Here is a 24,135-nt window from a genome sequence, read left to right as displayed (position 1 = left end):
CCAAAGCCTGCCTATTCCTCTCAGCCATTAGCTGTTGAAAATCTATCAATGAGCCACACTTTTATCGTTTGCTTTCATGTTCCAAAGTTACAATAAATGTGGCCACCGTAGTTTATTGTCAATCGATCGCATATCCACTGTCCTGCTGCTGTAAACACTTGCTGGCATACCAAATCCACAGCTGAAAACAGTCTCCAAGCAAGCACACTTTCTACTTCTACTAAAAAAAACAGTATATATATTTATGAAACATTTGCATTTTCAACAGTAGCATATGGATTTGAGGTGTTTAAGCTGTGGAGACACAACGAGACAAAGGAGTAATCAAGGGAGGCATACTCAGCAGCCATAGCAATAGTATATTCACCCCACCAGACAGATGAAATCAATAGGAGACATGGCACTGACTGGCTGGCTGAGTGGCTGTCAGTGTGGACAGAAGCTGGTACCTTGGACAGCTCCCTTTGCTGCTGACTGACTGCAGGATCAGGACCTTGGAGAGCGCTGCAGCTTGCAGTCTGGACTCTCAGAGTTTCAGAGGCACTCAGACAGACAGGTAGACAGAAAAATAATACACATTCACTACTAAAGTGACGAGGTGAATGAAAGGTGAATACCAAACATGCTTTTAATGGCTGTCACATTACGATATCATTAAAGGGATGTCAAAATATAGCATCTGACAGCCTGCAGACTAACTTTTTACTCAAGGAAAAGTTCAGGGGAGAATATTTCTTTTAATCCACACTCCTCCTTCCACACACAGTTACGTAAGTTTCCAAATCCGAACCATCGCTCTGGCAGGGACAAATCACTTTACAACAGAATGAAAAAGCTCGTGCTGAAAAATCCCTCCCCGAGGCACAAGAGAAATCAGGGATTGGAAAGTGAGCACCAGTAGCCATTTATTAATCCAAAACTCCAGTTTGTGGCCACTTAACTGCATCACTTAGGAGAGACTGAGAGATGTTCTGTGTAAGCGTTGGTGATATAATTTATAGATATACATGACTGTTTTTTTTGTTGTTTTTGTTTGTTTTTTTCACTATATCATAAAAATGAGAGGGATTCTCCACTCAAAACACGATTTTCCTTCTTTCAAGTCTGTGTCAGGCAACACATCTTAGGAAAGAGAAACGAATAAAGAAAGCAGACGTGTTTACTGGCTCCAAACAGTCATGAAAATGAGGCAGACCTAGGCCCACATCTGCAGTGTTGCTTTGTTACCCATTGTTGTTGATGCTACAACCCACATGAGCTGTGGAAGTAAAGAAACGCAGACAGGAGTCCCTTGTCGGGTTTTCAGTTTCGGAAAACACAAAGATTGTTGGAAACATCCCCGAAATCTGACATCAGGAAAGTGGGAGGGTTTCAGATGCTGTTTGACGATCCAGTGAGTGCTTTCCTTTAGCATGCTAACACCTTTAGGGCACACTTGATCTCCAACGCTGCTAAGTCTCTGAACTCAACAGTCCCTCTGGCCAACCTCTCTCCTCACTGTATGAGTCTGTGTTTTGAAGTAAGATTAAACTGTCAGAAGGCAGCAATTCTGACCTCTTTGCTTCTGTCCCTTTTCCGGCAACTTAATAATACAACTGATCGAAACCACAAATACAGAGAAGCACAGCTCATCAAACGGTCCTCTCTTCTTGTTGTGTCTGACTGTCTCTGTATCTGTCAGTGACTTTATGACATGTCTGTTGCTCACACAGACATCTTACGCTTTACACCCCTGTGTAGTTCCCAAACTTGCTCCTGAGTGTGTGTGTGTGTGTGTGTGTGTGCGTGTGTGTGCGAGACCAGCTGAAAGGATAAAATTACATACCTTTCCTCTCTCTCTCTCCCATGCTGTTCAGCAGACTGCAGTTATTTGAAGTCTTTGTAGGATATCCCAGTCTACCTGACCAGTAATACTGTGCAGATCGGTGGGGAGGCACTACGCTGTGTTGGTTTAGCCAGAGGCAGTAATAGAAACCGGGGAGATTGGATGCAAGCCCTGTGATCCAAGCTATGTTGTAGGACTGTCACACTGCACTAGAAAGTTTTAGATAAGCTAAAAAGTCTCTTTGCTCAGTTAATCCAGTAGTCCTGTGATGTGAGCTGTGGTGCAGTACGTGTTGCGTTGCGAATTGTTAGCCACGCTAGGAGCGCTCCAGAGATTTATGAAGGACAAAGTGTTTGCAAAACTAGAAACTTTCAGCCCTGAACATATTGACTGTGGATTTCGTGATATGGCTACAGTGCAGCTCACCGTTTGACCCAGAATCTGAATGTGTCTGTGGTCCTGTTTGAGGCTGCATGTGGCAGGAGGCTGCAGACAGGGCGCCTGATGTTGAAACAACGACACCGTCGCTGCTGGAAAGAGTCGCCCACTGTGGCTGCAGATGGTTCTCGCCAAGAAAAGTTGAATTTCCCCAACTCTTGCCAAGTGCAGTGGGAGCAGGGACAAAGTGGATGTTGAAAAAAAATAGGGGCATGCACAGAGATTTATCTAGCTACTCTTCTTGTCTGCTCTTACAATGAAGATAAAGTATTTTCTCCAGGCATCCATTCCGGAAGCTGCGTGGGAAGAACTAGCCTGATGTGAAACTGAGTTTTTATGTGCTTCGTCATGGAGGGGTATAATTTAATCACAATGTTGAGGATGACTCATCTTCAAATGAAAGTGAATGTGGAAGATATTTAAATAACAATGTTTTATATATGTTTTTGTTGTTGTTTTAATCAGGACGGAGCTGTAGGGCTGTACAGGTGAGGAAGGTCCCAATGAGGGAAACCGTTCAGAATAATCGCCTTAAATGAAAAATATGCGTATTGGGTCTTGCAGAGAGTTGGATGAGAAGAGACCATGCTCACGTCTGTACGATGGATGTGAACCTGCAGCAGCCAGTTAAACAGCTCGCTCTGCTCTGTCTGGAGTACCAGCACATCTACACTTCACTAATCTACATGTTATATCTTGTTTGTTTAATGTGCTCCAAAAATAAAGTGTAGCGGAACTTTTTCTTGGTCGAGCAGAGTACCTTCATGGCCTCTACACCATCAAAAAACCCCAGTCTGATGTTTTTACTCTTCAGTTTCGACTGCTGGGTCTATCTTCATATTTACTGTAGAGGCATCAGAGAAAGCCATAAAGCACATAAACATATTTCCCAAAACCTCAAACTATTTCTTCAACCAGCATCATTATTTCACTCAAATTTCCAGTTTTAACACAGCTCCTCTTTCAGTCTGTCTCCAGCTCCAGCCCTGACATCATTCCCTCACGCTGACTGTCCAAAAACAGTCACTGCCTCCATCTGCTCACTTCAGCCATCCTCCCCTCCATCAACCTCAACCCTCTGACTCACCTCTTCCTTCACACCTTCACTGCTTCTCTCTCCTTCCATCCTGCACCACCCAGGCTTCCTAAGTCCTAAATCCTCGGAAGGCACCTCCTTTCTTTCATCCTTTTAGATACCTCGTTTTGCTGGAGGAAGATTTTGTATAAGTGTGTGCACGCTCTCTTGTACTCATACCTTTGTGAGGGCTACTGTGAGTTTTAGACCTCGAGAGTGAGGACATTTGGGTGAAGGATGGGGTAATGGTTGGGGATAGAAATGCTGTTATGATGGTGGATGTTAGGCTTAAGGCAAGGGAATGCGTGGTGTCGGGGTACTCACAAGTCCAGAAGCACAAACATATGTGTGTGTGTGTGTGTGTGTGTGTGTGTGTGTGTGTGTGTGTGTGTGTGGGTGGGTGGGTGTGGATGGGTGTGTGTTGACAATCTCGTTCTGGGGGAGAATGTCGTTGAACTAGTTTTCACTCCTGAGAGGCAACAAATGTATAATTCAATTTCACTTCATTTCAAACACTGTGAAAAGCTTTTAATTTGTAAATATTTCTATTCTAAATTTATGATTCTTGACGAAGGAGATACTTTGCTTTTTCCTTTCTCTTATTTTATTTATTGTTATGCACCAAAACACCAAGGCAAATTCCTTGTATGTGACAACTGTATTTGGGTGGCTCCCCCAATTATATTGTAATATTTATTTTACAGTCAAACTCTGCTGGAACTGTACGTTGATATGCAAGTCTATGGACTGGAAAAAAGAACAGTCTCCTTATTGGGTGCTACCGTTGATTTCAGAATCACTACTAATCACTGCTAGTTGTACATTTTACCCATGTAGCTGCAAATACAAATGAGCTTATTAGTACTCAACTACAGTCGATTTCATTGGAATTGGTCCCAGCTAAATATACAACAAATTAAGCAGTTTAGCAGCTGACCTCCCCTCACCTCTAATGGCACCACTTCAGCCACTGCAAATACAATCCTGTGGGAAACTCTGTGAGCATCATCCTAGAACTAGCTAGTTAGCATTATCAGTGATGGTCACACATGAGGAAACTCAATACTTTATACAGAAAGTCAAAGAAAAATACATCATTGTATAGGACACATTGATAAACAACACAGCAGCTGCAAAAGATGCCTGAACAAAAGAAAAAAGATATGAATTACTGAGAGACAGGATCTCATTGATTCCGCTTTTATGTTTTGTTTGTATAAATGGGAAAAGAGCTTGGAAGTGTGGAGATTGGAAACTATTTAGAAAATGTGTCCTCTGTGTATCATAGGCGTAACTCAGCAGATGGGACATTAAGGACAGAAACATGGATGCCATACCTTGAAAAAGATGGTGTTTGTCATGTGGCCCAAAAACATGAAAAGAAATGATAAAATGTGACTTTGTTCTTTGAGAGACGGTCTTGGTGGGAGTTCAGAAGGTCTGTCTCTGGATGATGCTCTGTTATTTAACGGGACTTACAAAGATGTTTCAAACCTGCTACTTCTACACCTGTGCCCCACTTGACATAAAAAAGAAAGACTTGAGAAAATTTTCTTTTAAAAGAAACTTTAAACTTTTTTTTGTTGTTTTCAGTCTGCTTTTATTCAAGTCCCTCCTACACACCTGCTCACCAGAACAGTCAGGTGTGCTGGAGGCCCGTTGTTCCTTTTCATATCAACATCCTTGAGAAACTTTTTAGAGAAACTGTAACTTTTGACAGACACTGACGCTCTCTCTGTCTCTCTCTCTGTGTCTTTCTCCCTGTTTCTGTGTCTCTGTCTGTCTCAGGTGCTCTCCCAGTCACTGTGAACATGGAGGCAGATGCACTCAGTCATGGAGCACCTTCCACTGTAACTGCTCCAACAGCGGCTACAAAGGAGCCACCTGCCATAGCTGTAAGCATCCAGCAACAGGGCATCTGCAGGTGTTTAAAATGCTCTAAGTCTGAAATGAAATGATGAAAACAGAAATGATTAAAGCGTTGGAGTGTGGCCAGTAATTTTTAATGGCCTTATTTTCCATCCATCCAATTTAAAGTCTTAGTTACTTAAAGTGGCATTACTTGATTTTTTCCCCTTTTTTTCGGCCAGTTGGGGCCAGTGCAACACCATGTTGACATTGACACAATATTATCACCTAAAAGTTGTTGAATATGTTAGCAAACAGTTGCCTATTTAATGAATTGCCTCTCAGACACTTATATGTAAAAAGCAGCGATGTCTTCCTGAGTCTTCCTATATGTGTACAGTTAGGTTGCAGGATATGCTAAAAGTTAATAGATACAGAACTGCATAATAGTCTGGACTTTCAAATGATGGAGAATTCATACGTAGAGCTTTTATCTTTAACGAGAGGCTAGAGTCTGACTGACTTAACATACGGTACAAGCTGACAGTAGTGACACATTAGTTTCATGAGCTGTTGCTATGTTTTTCTTCAAAGTCAATGCAGCTGGGACATTTTTAACTATCATGAAATCACTGTTTTGCTGATGATAAGAATGCTACAGGTGATCACCTGTAAATAACAGGTTTCAGCTGAAAAAGCAAAATACAGTGATGCACAGAGAACTAGTCGTTAGTCTGATGTTCAGCTGGATGTGACATGTTGAAGAAACATCTGCCAAACTGTGAATGAGGCCTTCGATTGATAGAGAATAGGGTTAATACAGTATTCCAGACATGTTCTCAATGCATCTGCTTTCATAACAGTGAGACCCCATGTCCCCAAACACTTAATTTCCTTTTGTTTTGTTTTTTCTACTCCGTTGTTTCAGAACTTTAATTAGCCGTGTTCAATCGGGAATAGACTAAACAGATTGGTGGTGCTTTATTATGCTGAGTAAGTTAGACTGCCATTTAATTTAAAGTCTTAAAGAGTCTTATTTTTGGCTTTCTGACACCTGCAGGTGGCCCGCTATTTCTGCTCTTCTTATTTTATTTGTTCATTGTTCATTTTATACGTGTGCATTTCTGTATGATGTGCGTGTCCAACTCTAGCCCAGTTTGTGTCCCGTTGGACATGATGAGGTAGAGGTTCATGCTGAAGTCAAACACCCGTCAGTCAAACTGTATCACTGTGTCACAGACAATGAGACACTTCAACAATGAGAACAATATCTCTTCAGCAAATGTGACAAGAATGAAGTGATTTCTGATATTTGGGAGTATAAACAATATATGTACAGTATATGAATGGTGTGCCTTTCACTGGTCAATTTTGAGATACAACATTATTTTTCTACACAATCCAATGATTGAATCAACTCTGAATACTAATTAAGCTTAACAAGCTTTTATAATAAAATTAGTTTAAAAATCACCTAGCTTTTTGTCTCAAAATTATTTTGAGACAAATTCACACCAAATTTGATATGCTGCTTCTCATAGTAACAAAAGTAGCATGGTTGTAATAATGCAGAAATAAAGTGTCACTTTATCCACCAAGAGAAAGCTGAGGAAAAAAGCAAAGGGATGGCATCCTGCTGAACATGAAAGCTGCAATTTTCACCCACTTCCGACATCAAACAGCACACATCAACTTCGGTGTCAGAGCAAGCGATGTCAACTTCTTTCTTCTTGCTTAGCAGTCTGATTTTTGAAGTTATGAGGTTTCCAGGTAGCTAGTTCATTAGAAGAGTTAGACACTCTTAAAACAAGTGGTTGTATATATTGCATCCCTAAACAGTGCAATATAATGAAATCCCCCATTTAGGAATGCATTTTAAAATTTAAATTGATTATATTTAAATACAGAAAAGCATTCTTGTCTGTTTTGAGACTGGGTTGATTGGCTCCTGTAGACATATAGCAATGTAATTGCTATTGTAATTTGATTGTTTTACTGTGAAATGTTAAAAAGATTTGTGTCTACAGTAAAAATGGCTAAATAGGCTACCTCGTTCACACATTAGCCTGAACTTTATACTTTCTACAAGTGTGGTACTAGTAATGGTAATCTAAGAGCAAAGGCAACAGAGACCGATACTGATGTACTGAGAAAAATACAAAGAAAAGGCATCTAAGGTAAAACTGAGGTATGTTTAAACTATTTCGTGAACCTCTTACTAACAGTCATGTAAGCAGGTTTTGTATTCTTTCATAGGCTGTAATTTCATGAGTTGTATGTTTTTAAGCAGCATCTGCTACCTTTGGTGACCCAGAAACCCGTCTCAGCGTAGGTTTGCAGAAACGTTTACGTGTATCTTCAAAGAAGCATAATTCCAGTTTGCTCTCGCAGCTTTTTGAGGCTGCACTTGAGCCTTGCTCTCAGCAAAATACTAAAGTCAGCATGCGAATATGTTCACAATTAAATGCAAACATTCTCCTGTTTAGAATATTATAATGATTGTTCACCATCTTAGTCTAGCATGTTAGCATGTTAGCATTTGCTAATTAGCACAAAACACAAAGTTTTGGGATCACCAATGTCAACAGGTGACATTCCACGTCTCTACCAGTCTGCGATGCCAGGAGGCAGCATCCCTTGGCCCTCGCATTTGTCGATAGCCTGGTCGGCCACCAAATGGTCGCCAGTGAGCTTCTCTTCCAGGTCTGGCTCTAGAAGGGAGTCCAGTTTTCCCCTTTCGGCCGCTCATTCCAGACTGATACACACAGGATCTGTGAATTGTTCCCTCACCTTGGAACTTTGCGTTGGGAGACCCTACCAGGGTCCAGTGCCCCTGACAACCCAGCTCCCAGGATCACAGGGACACACAGACATCAAGGTGGTGATTCTCTGGAATCTTGTTCACGAGTGATGCTAAAATAGAGTCTGAGATGGACAAGCAGATTGGCGCAGCGTCAGCAGTGAGGTGGGCATTGACTGCTGTGGAGAAGGCGAAGCTTTTGATTTACCAGTTGATCTTTGTTCCAACCCTCACCTATGGTCATGAGCTGTGGTAAGTGACTGAAAGAATGACATTGTGGATGAGAGCTGCAGAGATAGATTTCCTCTGTAGGGTGATTGGGCTCAGCCTTGGAGAGCTCAGACATCCACAGGGAGCTCAGACTTCAGCCACTGCTCCTTTGTGGCGGAAGAAGCCAACTGAGGTGGTTCAGGCATCAGATCAGGATGCCTCCTGGGTGCCTTCCTTTGAAGGTTTTCTGGGCAAATTCAACCTGGAGGACACCCTGGGGGAGACCCAGAACTCGCTGGAGGTATTATATATCTCATCCGTCCTGCAGAGGCCTTAGGATCCCTCAGGAGGAGCTGGAAAACATTGCAAGGGAGAGGGACGCCTAGAATACCTTGCTTAGCCTGCTGCCACCACAAGCTGACCTCGGATAAGCAGAAGAAAATGGATGGATGCATGGGTCAGGACAACAAATGTCTGGAGAAAATTCCAGGGCAATCATTCCACTATTTTTTTAAATATAATGTATAACTTGGGGGCCAGAGCACTGAAGTTAATAACTGAATGTTTTTATCGGAGGCTTTTTAACAATGTAGGCTGAAGCAGTTCCATCACGCTTGTTATATTTAGCCTTGAGAGAAAATAAAGTTTAATGTAAGAAACACTTTTGTTCTAATCAGTTCTAACTATTGCTATATGGGTCAGAACATTTGAACTAGAGCAAAAGGCTTCTTGTTAAGCTCAGAACACATCACCCCCCTGCATCATCAGAAAAAAACAATAGGAGTGGAAAGGAGATTAGGGTGGAGAGAGGAAACCAAAAAAAGAAACGAGGACTTGAAGAAGTCATACAGAGAGAAATATAAAGAGGGAGTGAGGATAGGAACAGGAGGAAGGCAGAAAGCATGTCAGGAAAAGAGTGAGTCCTGAGGCAGACTGTTCTTTCTACATAAATGGATTTCAACTTAGAGACTGCCTGCAGTGTTTTTAGGTGAGTCAAATTAGAAATTAAAGAGATTCTGCCTTTGATTACACTGCCAAGCATTGATTGAATCTTTCTACGCTCTGGTGGTGTGATCCACTCCGGGCTGGACCAGGGCCAGTTCAGGTCCCTCCCCTGCACACACACACCTCACCTCCGTGTTTGATTGTTATATTTGGGTCAGAACCTTTCTGCAGCTGTATCAAGGCTCTGTCTAGGTTAAAGTCTTCGACTGATACAAGAAAAAGAAGAAAATGTGTGCATTCAGAATGAGGGAAACTTTCCTCTGTTCATTGACTGACTCCTGTTAATTATTTTGCTGCACTATATTGCAGGGAGTGTGTGTTAGTCTGTTTGTTTGTGTGTGTGTGATTCCACAGAGCAAACATTATGTAACCGGATAGCTTTATGTAATTTGTTTTCAACTATTTTCATTCTATATTTACCATTTTCATTGTTACATAACAGTTCTTAACTGATCGATGCCGTTTTTAAATTGTTAGTCTCTTCCACTGCTCCTGTTTCCTACATTTATTTACAATACAGCCCCAGTTCTAACAGGGTTTATGTGCTTTCCTCTGGCACACCTAAAATGCATTTGAAATATATTCTAATGCAGTTTGGACAGGGAACAAGCAGCTATCATCTGGTTGGTTTTGGGTGTTAACAGGTCTGACTGACATTGTGCTCTTCAATTTCAGTTCATATCAAAACCCAGTTGTGATTTATCCAACAATTTTAGACAAATTTAGACAATTTCCGGTAAATATAGATGGATTTCGCAAATAACTATGGCGGCATCACTTCTGGATTCACGGTAGCATCGTGTGTGATCAGGCCGAGCACTGGAGTTGCTCTCACGTTGCTCTCCCCGTGGTTTGTGTCAGCTGTCACAATATCATTGACTTATTGATGCATCATCTGTCTCAGTACCTCAGTAGTAGATGATTAATAACATCCAGTCACATCATAAACGTGTTTTATAAACTCTCAGCTTTCACCTTTACACTGCAGATTATCTGATTTCAACACTCCACCACACAAACCACTTCCTTATTTCGTTGAAGCTCTGGATTTGATGCTGTACTTTTATACTTTATTCATTATTTGGATCCCCGTCAGCTCCCTCAGAGTGGTCGCCAGTCTTCCTGGGTCTACACTTTTTAACAATAAAACAAGAAAGGACAAAACAGGCCAAACATAAAGATCAGGAAATAAGTGGGAAAAGCAGGTAATAGTAGCTTGCAATGAAAACAAAAAAAAAGAACTGTGACAAAAAACAGATAAAAGATGCCATAAACAACACTAACCAAAGTAACATCTGTGTGAGATTCATCCATTTTTGTTCAGGCTGACGTGATTTTCTGGAGGAAAATCTCCTTCGGATCTGTCTGATGTTGACAGAAAGCATATTCCTCCCTAACCTCGATGTTCATGTATGTTTACATCTATCAGATGCTGCGCCAATTATGTGTTAGAGTGCTACCAGTACACTACAAATTGCTGCTCGTTGCTTAGACAGTTGGATAGTTATTTAAGTGTTATTATTACTGATACCTCTTTTTGACGTTGCCTTTCACAGCGACATACGAACAGTCGTGTGAGGCGTACAAACACAAAGGGAACACATCAGGACATTATTACATAGACGTGGACGGCAGCGGACCAATCAAACCCCAGCTCATCTACTGTAACATGACAGGTAACACACAAAGACACACATCTACACACACACACAGCTTCTAGTATATCACACAAGTCAGCTCACTAAATATGCTCAAGGTGGAGCCTTTAAACCATGACAGTGTCAGTGCACTGTGATTCATTTGTATGAATGACTGGAAGAGATGATCTTTGGGGTAAATAATTTATTCCCTCTGTCTCTGCCTCCTCTTTTTGTCTCTCCAACAGAGGACAGGGCGTGGATGGTGATCCAGCACAATAACACAGAACTGACCACAGTGCATTCGTCCCCGGAGAGAAACCAGTATCTAACCCACTTTGACTACTCTTCTGGAGAGGAGCAGTTAGCAGCCATCATCAGCCAATCAGAGCACTGTGAGCAGGAGCTGTCGTATCACTGCAGGAAGTCCCGCCTCCTCAACACACCAGGTAAGGCTTAAGCTCGCTGAAGTTTTCCTGTTGTGTCTAATGGTGCGTTCTGTTCACCTCTGAAGTCGGAGCAGGGAATGATGTCACACCTGAAGCTGCAGCAAGCTGGAAAACCAAGATGGACGCCTCCAGGAAACAAGCATAACAATGCACCACGCTTTATTTTGTGCAACAAACACTGTGGCAACATGTCCACAGATAGAAAATGGACAATACTGTTTGTACGATGGATTTAAAGGGACACAAATAAGACAGTGCTAATGAACAGCCTCCTCCTACAGTTTTCACTTGAGGTCAAGGCTGGTGAGGCTCTTCCAACTTTCTGAGAAATCCAACCTCAGGGGGCATTGCAAGTGAAAATTTTGAGTTCCCAGTCAAACTTCCCAGTTCAAAAGGAAACACACCATTAGTGACCAAGTTTTATCGTTATTGTTGAGCACTCTGAGTGTGCTTGTGTGTGTTTGAGATGGAGGAGGGTGGTGTGGTGCTGTGAAAAGGCAGCAGAAGAGCAAGCTTCTCTGAATCTGAGGGAGCTATATCGGTAACAGGAAGAGTCATGTGAAATGCTCATTTAGTCAAGTTAGTAACTAACTAAAACATCAATGACATTTCTGTTGTGCAATTTATCCTTCTATCTCCACTGCACCAACTAAAAGTTTATCTGAACCACGACTTCATTCCTCCACCGACTCATCCGCTGCTTCAGTTTCTGGGTTCCTGTTGTTATTCTGCCTTTAAAAAGGACTTAAATAGAAATATATATATATATAAATTGTGTTTATAATGGGGTCAAAGTAGGCACTTCCAAGTTGCATTTGCTCATCTTTTTGCCATATTCTTACCTTTACCCATGTATAGTGAAGGGGAAAATAAAATGCTTGAGTTTCAAATTGCACTTAAGAAAGCAGCTCATCTTCTTTTGAGCTGTGAAGCACCACTGTGTACACTATAAGGCCTACTTATCAGAATGCTTGTGTGGGAGACGTGTCTTGATAGAGGAGCTATTATGTGTCCAATTTTAGCGGGGGAAAACAGCAGTGATATACGCTCAAAGCTGTGCAGCAAGGCTGTAAGAGCTCAGTAAGGAGCAGCTATAGGAGAGTGTTGAAATCCTGAAGACATGGGTGTTAGACAGGGAGATAGAAGACGACGTATAGAAAGGAAGAAGGAAAAGGACAGGAGGATCCACCTATGCGCCATTTGACATGCAAGTCAAGCGCAGATACATCTACAAAATGTGTGCTAAAACACAGATGAGTGACAGGTCTCTGTTTGAAACATTCGCTGTTCATCTGTCAGTTGCTGTAGGATTCATCGTCTCACCTCTTTGTTGATTCATGTGAAATTCTTGTCCTTTTTTTGCAGCATAAAAAAGGATTGGTGGTAATTGTTGTGTATTTGTGTGTGTGTTTCAGAGGGTGCTCCGTTCAGCTGGTGGGTGGGAGGTCCGGGTCCAGGCCAGGTCCAGACGTACTGGGGCGGGGCGCTGCCAGGCAGCCGGCAGTGTGCCTGCGGCCTGCAAGACAGCTGTCTGGATTCGAATCACTACTGCAACTGTGATGCTGACTACGACCAATGGTGCTGTTCTTTATGATGTCCCTGTGCCCTTATAGTTCAGATCCAGAACGTAACGAACTGCTGTGAAGAAATATGATGAATACACTATCACTAGCACATGTTTAGGTTAAACATGTAAATTGTGTAGCGTAAATCATCAAGTGCTGTTCCTGTGGTTACATGCACTTTAATACATTGACTGGTGGTGTGCTATAAAAGAATTATAGACTGAATACAGTTTTAGCCATGCTACCGTCATTGCTCCAGAGATAGCAGTGTCAGTATCAACGTTTTTGAAACTTGCCAGATATGTTAATTAACAACATTTCCTCATAACGTTAATACAAAACGCAACTGAATCAGCGTCAACAGAGGATGAATCCTGCTCACTTTGTTGATACTTTTTCTCCAGTGCCACCAGTGGGTTGACATTTTATGCTGTTCATGAAATCTGGTACAGATGTTCATGGTATCCAGATGCATTTTAATTGCCTTAGTGATCTGCTGACTTCTGCTGCACTGCCACCAGCAGGTCACACGTTTCAATCTATGGGATGGCTTGGCACACACATTTTCAAGGGAGCCCCATCTTATGGCCAAATACCTGCAAAATTATTGATGTTCCCATAAACCTCTGCTGTCTGTTTGTGCTACTTAGCAAATGTTAGCATGTTAACATGCTAAATTGAATTTAAAAAATGGTGAACATAGTAAACACCTGCTTCACATCTGCATGTTAGCATTACAATTTTAGAAGTACAGGCTGCATGTCTTGTTTATTTTAAATCAGACTGGTGGAACTGCATTTCCACCATGAAAAAAAGATTAAAAATGTCCTTATGACTCAGCTTTAAAGCCTATAGAAATAATAATTGGACCAGCTTTGAAAGGAAATATTTTTGATGTCTAATGGCTGGAAATGAAACGCTAGTGTGTGAAAATGGATTTTGAAAAACACCTATTGCCTCTGAGTCTCTTCAGTGAAAGGATGCAGTGAAATCTGTCTTACTGCTCTAATTAAGCTGTTAATACGATTCAGTGTTTACCATCACATCCTGCCGTGCTGGACAGAGGAGAGCCATGAGACAACAGATCCCAAGATATGCAAACATCTCTCCCCATGTTTTATCCAATCCTGTCTTTGGATCCTTTTTATCCAAGCTGTAAGCAATTCTGTATTTAGGTCACCTTCCCCAATCCTGCAATCAATTCTGCAGTTAGACCCGTTTCCCCATGTTCTAACCAATCCTGCTACTGTCTGCATAGCCAAAGGTCCTTCTGTCTATTATCTCCCTGCCTGAATCTCTGCGACTCCTACTCTATTTTTATAGACTTTCTCCTGCCGTCAGTACCTCAGCAGATTCGCCGGCGCTGTGCGCGCCTACAGTCCTGGATTTATTTTTTGACTAAATTTCACAGCAGCCGGGCCGACTGTTGGGATTCGAAACACCGCAGATTGGAGAGAGTGTGGTGAATGTGCAGATGAATCACTCGGCCTACGTTCAATGGGAAAACGGCTCCACAAAGCGTCGGCTGAGACGTGTTGTATCAGCTGGAAAGCTTGTCTTCATCTGAACGTCTACCTGTAAACAAACACAGGGAAACCAAGTGTTAGTCGTCTAAATACAGCGTGTCCCACTTTTTCTAAGACAGTTTGGTTTGAGTCAAGGTAGGGACAAGTTTTATGCTGTTTCTGTGCATTTAACTTTCTAATGTTGATATCTTCTTCCTCACCTCCTTCTCCTGCTCCTCTTTATTTTCTTCATTGGCCATCTCTCCACCTTACTTCTGTAATAAACCCCTCTTCTTCTCCCCCATCTTTTTCTTCATCTTCTAATCCCTGTCCTCCTCTTTCTCTCCCCTTTCCTTCCGTTCCTTCTCTTTTTCTTCTACTTTTTTTGCTCCTTAATCTTCTTCTGTGCTTCTTCCTTCTTATTCTCATCTAATCCTTTCTTCCTCTTTCTCCTTCTGTCTCCCATCCTTCTTCCTCTTCTTCACCTTCCTCACCTCTTGACTTTCTCCTTCTTGACACCTCCTTCTTTTTCCTTTTGTTGTTTTCCTCCTCCACCTATCTTAATCTTTCTCCTTTTCCTCCTTTGGCCTTCTATTTTTCTTCTACTTCTATTCCTTCATCTTCTTCCTCTGTGCTTCTTGCTTCCCCCCCTCTTCCTTTTTTTCTTTATCCTTCTCCTTCCCCACCTCCTCCTACTACTTTTTCTTGTCTTTTTCTTCTTCCCAACATCCTTCTTCTTTCTCCTTCTACTCTTTCTCCCTTTTCTCTTCCTCCTGCTCCTTATCCATATCCATCCTTATCCATCTTTCTTGCTCTTGTTTTTCATTTCTCCTCAACCTCCTACTCATTGTCCTTGTCCATCCCCTGTCCTTTTCTTCTTCTCCTTCTCCTGCTCCTCCTTCGTCTTCCCCTCCTCCTCCTCCTCCTCCTTCTGTCTCATCTTTCTCCTTCAAATCACCTTTCCTCTTGTCTTTTTCTTCTCCACATCCTTCTATTTTCTCTTGTCATCTGCCCTGTACTTTCTTCTCCTCCCTCCCGCTCCTCCTTTTCTTCCTCTTGTCTTCCTCTTGATCCTTCTCCTCCTCCCCCTTCCTCTCATCTAATCTACTTCTGGACATCCCCTTTTTTGTCCTCATCATTCTCCTCCTCTTCTCTCACCTTCACCTTCTTTTCCATGTCCCTTGTCTTTTTCTTCTGCTCCCTCTGCTCCTCCTCCTCCTCCTCCTGCAGGGCTAATGACTCAGGCCTGCTCGCTCATAAGGAGACTCTCCCTGTCAGGTCTCTTGTGCTTGGTGACCTCCAACGACCGGGTTCAGAAGCTGCCTATAGGGTGGGACCCCTCCGTTGTCATGGAGACAGTAAGTCCATCTCAGTTCCTGGTTGTTGAGTTGCACGATCCTGGCGTCCATGTTGACATTTTCTCCATGTGTATTGTTGCCTCTTATATTTTGCTATTATACATATTTTTTGTTAACAGTGTTCTGATGGATATTATTCAAAGAACTGTTTTTATTCAACTATACATTGAAATAAAGGAATCCCTTTATCTAATCGTCCCCATGCCATTTCATTTGTTAGTGTAAAAGTAGGCTGCAGCTAATTACACTGTAGTTAATTGGCAGACCAGTTGCTAAAATACGACTCCCTTTATGCTCTTTAATAACAATTTCTAATGAAAAGATAAATAATAAACTAACCTAAGTGATATATTTTACCGTATTTTAATTGGCTCTAATTTCAGCCTTCAGTTTAATGAGCAAATAAAAAAATAAATAAATAAACGTCTTGAGAGATAAATCAACATAAATGAGATAGCGTAGCTGGAGCTATGCCTTTGTTACTGGCTAATTAGCTGAACAGTTGCTTCATTTGTTTACGACCAGATTTTCATTATACAGCCATCATAATGAGATTTCTTTTAATAAGTTTTGTTCCAGACTAATATATCCACTTTTTGGAAACGAAAAAAGAATTACATCCCTTTATATTTGAAAACAAAAAATGAAGAAGGATATGAAGCATTTACGAAGTAGTGTCTTTGTTTGTGTCTCAGACAACTTGTGGAACGCTGCATTTTTTGACAAGGAGACGTCCTACCTTCACTTTCCCACCTTCCATGGAGAGCTGAATGCAGACATCTCCTTCCTGTTTAAAACACCGTCCTCCTCTGGGGTCTTTCTGGAAAATCTGGGCATCAAGGACTTCATCCGGATAGAACTCAGCTGTGAGTGAGAACAATGTTCTGTCTCATTATCATATAAATGTTCTCTGGTTTGGTTCTCAATGGTCCCCTTCACTGAAAAATGTGTTTTGTTTGTTGTTACTAGAAGGCTGTTTTCATTTTTGCTGAAGAGGGAAAGTTTCTCCGCACTCACCTTCAATCTGAGTTTAAGACACGTACATTCAAGCAGGATTTTGTGACATCACATCTAGTGGAAGCCATTCATGGTCCAAGAGACAACTTACACAAGTGTGATGTTGAAACCTTCAGAGCACAGACGCTGAAAATTGACTTTTAGTGGAGCAGAAGACAGCTTGTGTCCAGAGGTTAAACTGAAAAATGTTTGGAATTTTGGATTTTTTCAGTGTGAGTACACCTGTGCCTGGGGAGGATCTTTAATGTTCAAATGACAAAGCTCACTAGCGGCTAGGCATGATTACTCTTGTCGTCCGGAGCAAAGGGGGAAATAGTGTCGCGGTGGATTGATGACTCAACATAATACTGCTGTTGACATGGGAGAGCACTGTTCACTTCCTGTTCCCTACTGACCAACCTAATGTTGGTTTCTTTCAACCATGACATGAAGGTCCCATAACTTTAATGAAGTAATACAAACCACCAATGATTGCAATGTCATGGCTTAGACATGAGTTCATTGAATGTGCTCATGTTTTTGGTGAACAGTGAGCTGAACGGATCCATTTGGGACTAAGGAACATGAGCGTTGTTAACTGCCAGGAGAGTGTTTTACAGCACCTGGCGTGCCTGCAAGCGAAGGCATGTCAAGCCCTACACTGCCTCTGATTGGCTTACCCTAACGATCTCATTCCTCATGCCTAAACCTTACTACCCATATCAATGAAGGCGAGCGCTAGCCAGTCAGAGGCAGAGTGGGGTGTGTCTGGCATGCCGGCATGGCCAGTTCAACTGGCAATTCAAACGTAGCTATGAATATCTGAAGGACTTTTATGAAATTCTTTATGCATTTTGTTAAGGACTGTTTTCCTTAATTTCCCAACAAGTAGACCAAATTGTAACTTGCTAGACTGCATTGAAGAAAGTGATGCTTTTATGTAAATTTATTTGATGTAAGTAGAAGAAGTCTGTAGCACGAAGTCCAAAGAACAAATGTTATAGTACTGGCCACTGTGTTTAACAGGTGATCTGTGGGATCTAAAGCATAGTCTGAGTCTGTTTTTTACTTTCTCTCTAAAGACACACACACAGGCACACACACACTCAGAACAAATGGTGTCCACCCTCCTTGGGGAAACCCTGACATTGTTACAGCAGAGCGTCTCTCATCTGGCTGCAGCACTATTACTGCTGTTATTACTGTATGACAGCTGCTGTTGAGATGACTACCTATCATTATTACTGCTGTTAACGTGGCTGGAGCCGGGCCAGAGAGCAGTTTCTAAATTAAGTTATGCCTCTGGGTTTTTCTATCAAATGATTGAACAATCCCACAGCGTTCCCTCCACTGTCAGCATCATCCATGAGGGATGATGCTGCGTCCGTGCACAGATGTCACCGCTCTGCTAACTTCACCCCTAACTGTGGAGCGTAGGCATGCTGGCAGTGTTATGATGGATGAAAGGACTCCATGTGGCCTTCAGCTCACCTCTCTTCATTATAGGTTAAGTTTTTAACCTAATAGAGCTGCGTAAATGCTGCGAAGATTAATGGCTACAGCATGTTATCCTAGATTAGGTTTGGAGGTTCAGTCCCACCGGGACAGCACATACTTATGATGCATATCTTAAGAAGAAAGTCTCTGTCTTTGAGGGGCTTGCTGCTTAAAGTTGCAAAACATTCAAGTTCACTAGTACTGCGGGTTTACTCAAGCAAAGGTAGAATCACAGCTAAGTCTCCAGCTGCATTATCAGCTCTCTGAGGCTATACGTAGGCACAGTGGTGCTTTGAGCTAAATGCTTTCGTCAGCATGCTAACACGCTCAAATGCAGTTCCACCAGTCTGATTTAAAATAAAGCAAAACTAAGACTACGTCCATACTAACGGATGTGTATTAGCCAAAATAAAGTTAGGACCAAGGGATGATAAAAACGTTAAGACATGACCAAAAGTCATCCTGAGGGGGATACACCTGCACCAGATTTCATGATGAACCAGTTTACCAGTGAATGCCAGAATTTCCCCCCATCAAAACCCATCCTTCCAAATGAGATAATTAAGCAAATTATAGCCAGATCACAATTACACACACTCACACGAAGTAACTAAGTGATGTGAGTTTGTAGTGGCAGCCTCTCTTCTTAGCCTGGGGCTGGTCTCTGAATCATCTCAGATCTGCGTCCATCTGTCCGTCCATCCTGCCCACAGATGGACGGGTTGGAGGAAGCTGCTTCACACTTCTGCCAACATATGATGATGAAAAGCAGGACTGACTTAACAGGTTCAATGAAAGATGGTGCAGTATGGAGCCAAACTGACGAAAATGCTTTTCCAATGAACAATGTGACAGAAACAGACCCACATTTTTATCCTGGTGTGGCGCATTGTTACTACTGAAAATATGGTGAGAAAACAAAATGAGACTTCTCGTAAGAAAAATCTTATTCTTCAGGCGCCTTTTGTTAAATTCAGCAGGATATTTTTTTCACCTTGTACTCCTCCTACTCCACTCGCACAGTTAACAGCCCATGAACAACTGACAGCACTAGATCCTCAGACTTCTGCCACAGACTGTCGGTTGGATGGATTTCACACATTTCACTTACAACATCAGACAAATGAGGCAGCTGCTGGATCTGAAACTGTTATACTTTCTTATCTGTGGTGAGCAAATTCATTTCTGTCATTCATAAATACATTTTAAAGTAAATAAAACTTACTTAACATAGTACCACAGCTTTGAGTGTCAACATCATTACTCACAGTGCCATGAAGGATTGTTTCTCTCTGCGCAAAGATGGAGCTGTGACGTCTCTGGAAGTGACGTGAGGGATTTGCAGTGTCTCAGTCATGAGAGGACACGGTTATCTCAGAGTGTCAGGGAAGGTTTGTTAATCAGCCGGTTAGAGTTCAGAGGGAACAAGTCAAACTCACTCTGCTGCTGTGACAGTCACCCAGTCATCCAAACGCTTCCCACGCATTCTGTTTACAACTGCCTCTCGCTTCTATGGGTTTTCTCATAAAATCTTCATTAATTTTTCACTCCTACCTCACCTGAACTGCTCTGACCTGCCACCTCCTCTCCAGCCTCCTCAGAGGTCGTCTTCTCCTTCGACGTGGGTAACGGCCCGCTGGAGGTGCGAGTGGAGACGAGCGCCCCGCTGAACGACAACCGGTGGCACAGCGTGCGAGCCGAGCGCAACGTGAAGGAGGCGTCGCTACGTGTCGACGAGTTCCCTCCTGCCACGCAGGAGGCTCCTGCTGACGGGCACATTCATCTGCAGCTCAACAGCCAGTTATTCATAGGTGAGAAGCAAGAGCGTGAATCAGTGTGTGTTTTTTCCAAAGTGAGAGAAATTGAAAGGCTTAGTAGCATCAGGATTTGGGTTTTAGGTTAGTTTGAGGTTATAGTGAGAATTAAGAAGAGACACGTGGAAGCGAGAGTTATAATGCTTGAACATTCACCTCATTAGCAGCTGAGTGCTGGTGATAATTGCTGCCACATCTCATCCTTTCTTATCTCAGACTGTGACTCTAACAGCACATGCACTCACTTAGAGACGAGCATGCAAATGTGTCCACAAGTAAACACAAGGACCCACTCAGAGAAAGCACATTTTCTGAGGGAATCAGGAGATTAGAGTCTCAATAACTCATCCTGAGGCAGGCCGACGTTGAGAGAAACTAAATCTCGGTGGACTTTTTTCTCTTACGCAGTAAATTCAGCAATTTCTGCCCACTTTGCCATTCAGTTCATATTAGGCAAAAGTTTTGCAATGCAGGGATAAAAGTTTTGCTCTGCACCACCGAAGTCCCTCATGAGCAGCTGTGGAGTTCAGGAAACCAGGCAGCTGCATTCGTCTCATAACAGTAAACCTCGTGCTCAGAGTGTGAACAAGAGCTGCTGATGTTGAGAGAAAAAAAGTGGTGCTATAGTGGAAAAAGAAGACACTGAGGCCATGCTTTTTAAACACTGGACATTAATTTATAAAGAAATAAGTTGCCTTTTGGTGCGCTGACAGAATGGATGATGCAGCGCTTGTATATGTGTGTGCAGCCTGTGAAGCTGCTTCTGTGCCATATCGACTTGTTGACTGGGAAATTGCAAAACGTCCGCTGGGACTGAAGTTGCAAGAACACCAAATGCATCAGATATTCATTCAAGGCAGAATTGTTTTGCACCTTTAACCAGACAATGTTTATCTGTATGTGTGCAATGTGCAAGCATTTTGATTCCCTTCTCATATTCTAACTTTACTTCCCTGCCCATTTATTACCTGCTGAGGACATTCATCTTAAGTATATGGAAAGGCTCAGTAATTCCCTGGTGTAGATTTAGCAAATATTCCTCAAACAGGAAGAAATAGTGTATTTGCTGGGGACTTATTTTTTTTTACACATTTAATACTTTTGTCAGAACTTATGACAGCAGGGTGGTGTAGGTGTCACTGACTGTAAATAAACCACAGTGTTTTGATAGTAAAGGAACATGATATCCAGTGTGTACATGTGTTAGACCATGGCCACTTGTTTAGCCATACTTTTTTGGCCATTGTTCGTTTTGTATTTGTCACGTCAGGTAGCTGAAAAAACCCAAAAGGACCCAGGACTTGGACAAAACAGAATGCAGGATAGTCTCAGTTTATTGTGCACTCAGAAGTTGAATGTTCAGAATTTTGGGATGAGCCTGCAGGTGTTCGAGAGTGGTGGTGAGGATCACAGGTAGGCAGAGATGCAGAGTGAGTCTGGCTGCCTTACGGCAGTGGGTCCGGGTGTGGTATGGCTCGAGGCACTCTGAGCCAAAGAGGGAGAAAACTGGAGGATCCAACAGAGCAAACAACCTTATCAGAGAGAACACAGTGAGCCAGAGCCAAGAATGCTCCCACTTGAGTTTATATACTGTGGTGATGATTGCTAGATGAGCCACAGGTGTACAGGTGGGTAGGCGGCAGGAGGTAACCACGCCCAGCTCAGCACAGACAAGGAAGCAAGACACAGGGGAAGAGAGAGACACACAGGAAACACAAGGAAGGGGAAAAGACAGGAGGACAGGGGAAAAGCAGAGGCATGAAGCCGAGTCCTGACAGTTTTTCTCATGGATTTTGTGGACAATAAGACAAATATTGAATATTATATGCCATATCCTTCAAAATCAAGTTAAACTGGACTGAATGGCAGCATGCAGCAACATTTTCCCTGATTTGTGATAAGTTGTAGCTATTTGAGTGGATCAAAACCATAAATACAAGCTGATTATTAGTAAAAGGGTAGATTTTGAGTCATTTGTTCTGTGTTCCTCTCAACTTCATCAATTTAAACTCCCATTTCTTTAGTTCATCTCTTCCGCAGACTCTCTGTTTAACATCTCGCTTTTATCTGTCAAAGTGTGTTTGGGGGCTTTAAATCCCATCTTGTATTGTGCTGATTTATCCTTCTGCAAATATTATGGACATTTGTTCATTTGTAAACAAACATTTTGAAGAGAAAATCAACTGACAAATACTGATGAGATTGGAGCGATGCAGAGAGATGGAGGTGAGCATTGATTGGCTAGCTGTGTCGGGCTAATAATCCTCTCTGAACAGCCAGAAAGAAGTGTCCTTCTCCTTATATGGGCAGCGCCATCCTGGCTGGTGTTTACCGGCGGTGCGGAGGGATCCATATATTTGAATGGAAATGTGATGGGGTTATGAAATAGACTGCTGTGGAGGAGTGTGTTTGTGTTTGACAAAGACTTGATTTGCTGCAAAGCAATATGCATTTGGTTGTCTCTGCTGTCTTGTTTTGGAAAGTGAAGGGCCGTGTGCTCCACAGCATTGTTCTTGTTAATGCTACCAGCCTCCCTTTTTCACAGTCCTGCAAAGACATTTATATTGCTATGAATAGCACGTCCCATTTTCCACATATAAAATTGTCTTGTATAACATAATAAGACAGGATATTCAATAGCTTGAATTAATAAACCTAATAGTGTCATTATTCTGGATCAACATTTCATGCCATCAGAAAGAATGAATTTTTTAGACACATTGTTAAAGTAATACTTGAAGAGACGTGTGCGTTTATGATCTCCTGCTTCGTTCTGTCGGTCACATTAAAAAATAGATGGTCAGATACAGTATCCTCTTGTTAATGTAACAAAGTCATTGTTTGTATCTTCTGGTTTTCCAAGTCACATCTGTTACAGAATAAAAGTCACATGATAGAAGCCAAATGCTAAACTGTGTTACAATGAAACAAAGGGTAGGAGCCAAGTCACCGGCTGCAGCAGAGCAGCAGCCGCTGGCAGCTGCAGGAAGGCAGAGCTCCAGAGAGGTGACACTGTGCACCAAGCTGACACTCTGGAAAACATACATGTAAATGTATACTCTCACTGGCCGAGTGTCAGGGGTCTGAGGGGTTGACCCCCAGGCCGGGCTAGCAGTCAGTAAACAGCACAAAAAATGTACAACAATGCAGTGACATCAGAATGTGGAATCCCTTCATGTCATATGTAAAAAGTACAGTCTGCCAGATCACTGTGAGCTGAATGTACACGATTGTCACTTTTGTCTGTATTCTTTTATTACTGTCTTTGTTTAACATGTTTTGCTTTCGCTTTATTTTTTACAAACTAACCTGTTTACAAGGTATGTGTCCAGCTATCCTCGAGCAATGGTGGCCAGCCGGTGGGGGGGTGGGAGGGGGGTGTTTCTTTTTGTTTTGTTTCTTTCTTCTTTTTCTCTTTCTTTTTTTGCTGTTTCTGTTTAAATTTCAATCTGTGATTGTACATGTGTATTTTGAAGAAAATCAATAAAACAGATTGTTTAAAAAAAAAAAGGATGACATGATTGACACCGCTGACGTCATCGCAGGTTAGGGTTAGCAATGCTGTACCTCTGCTTAGGTAAAAAAGGTTGCAAAAACACTGTCACTGAAACACTGTCAACTCTACATCCAAAAAACGTCTTTGTGTTGTCACCCATGGTGAGGCTTTTTTTTTTCTGTTGGTAATTCCACACTAAGTGTCTCAAGCTTTTTAATTTCTGGAGCTTAATAATGCTTGTTGCAATCTCTTGTTTTCCAGCATTTTTGTGCAATTGTCTGAGTGTCCTCTCTTCTGGTTACTTTACGGCTGCACTGAGGAAGGTGGTTGTATATTTAGAATTGATAATCAGCTGTACACACAGCCTGTTGGTTTGGACATCAGGACTCTCTCTATTATTATATGTGTTGACATGCAGTGTCATTTGTAGCCTAAAGATGTTGTTAAGTAATATATTATATTCTATATATAGTAATCTAACACTCTTTCCCCCCCTGACAATAGTATGTTAATGAAACACTACAGCCCTTGGTCTTGGGCTTTTGGTGCAATACCAGAAATTTTTGTATTCCAGCACCATGAGGCGAACCTCTAAAGCTGTCTGACATTCTCACGGT

At 42.1% G+C, this 24,135-nt stretch overlaps 1 protein-coding gene across 1 annotated transcript in view; it reads left to right on the top strand.

The window, feature by feature from the left end:
* Positions 1 to 24,135, top strand: part of LOC121605392 (contactin-associated protein-like 4) — an 80,971-nt gene that overhangs the window by 42,284 nt on the left and 14,552 nt on the right. Inside the window, exons 11-17 of the mRNA XM_041935284.1 lie at positions 5,127 to 5,233; positions 10,758 to 10,877; positions 11,087 to 11,287; positions 12,703 to 12,865; positions 15,588 to 15,715; positions 16,411 to 16,581; positions 19,801 to 20,019. Coding sequence (XP_041791218.1) covers positions 5,127 to 5,233; positions 10,758 to 10,877; positions 11,087 to 11,287; positions 12,703 to 12,865; positions 15,588 to 15,715; positions 16,411 to 16,581; positions 19,801 to 20,019 — 1,109 coding nt within the window. The remainder of the gene's footprint in view (positions 1 to 5,126; positions 5,234 to 10,757; positions 10,878 to 11,086; positions 11,288 to 12,702; positions 12,866 to 15,587; positions 15,716 to 16,410; positions 16,582 to 19,800; positions 20,020 to 24,135) is intronic.

Source organism: Chelmon rostratus, chromosome 4 (genome assembly GCF_017976325.1).
Source record: "Chelmon rostratus isolate fCheRos1 chromosome 4, fCheRos1.pri, whole genome shotgun sequence".
NCBI lineage: Eukaryota > Metazoa > Chordata > Actinopteri > Chaetodontiformes > Chaetodontidae > Chelmon > Chelmon rostratus.
Note: the sequence above shows the minus strand (reverse complement) of the source record. Positions and strands in the feature narration are given on the sequence as shown.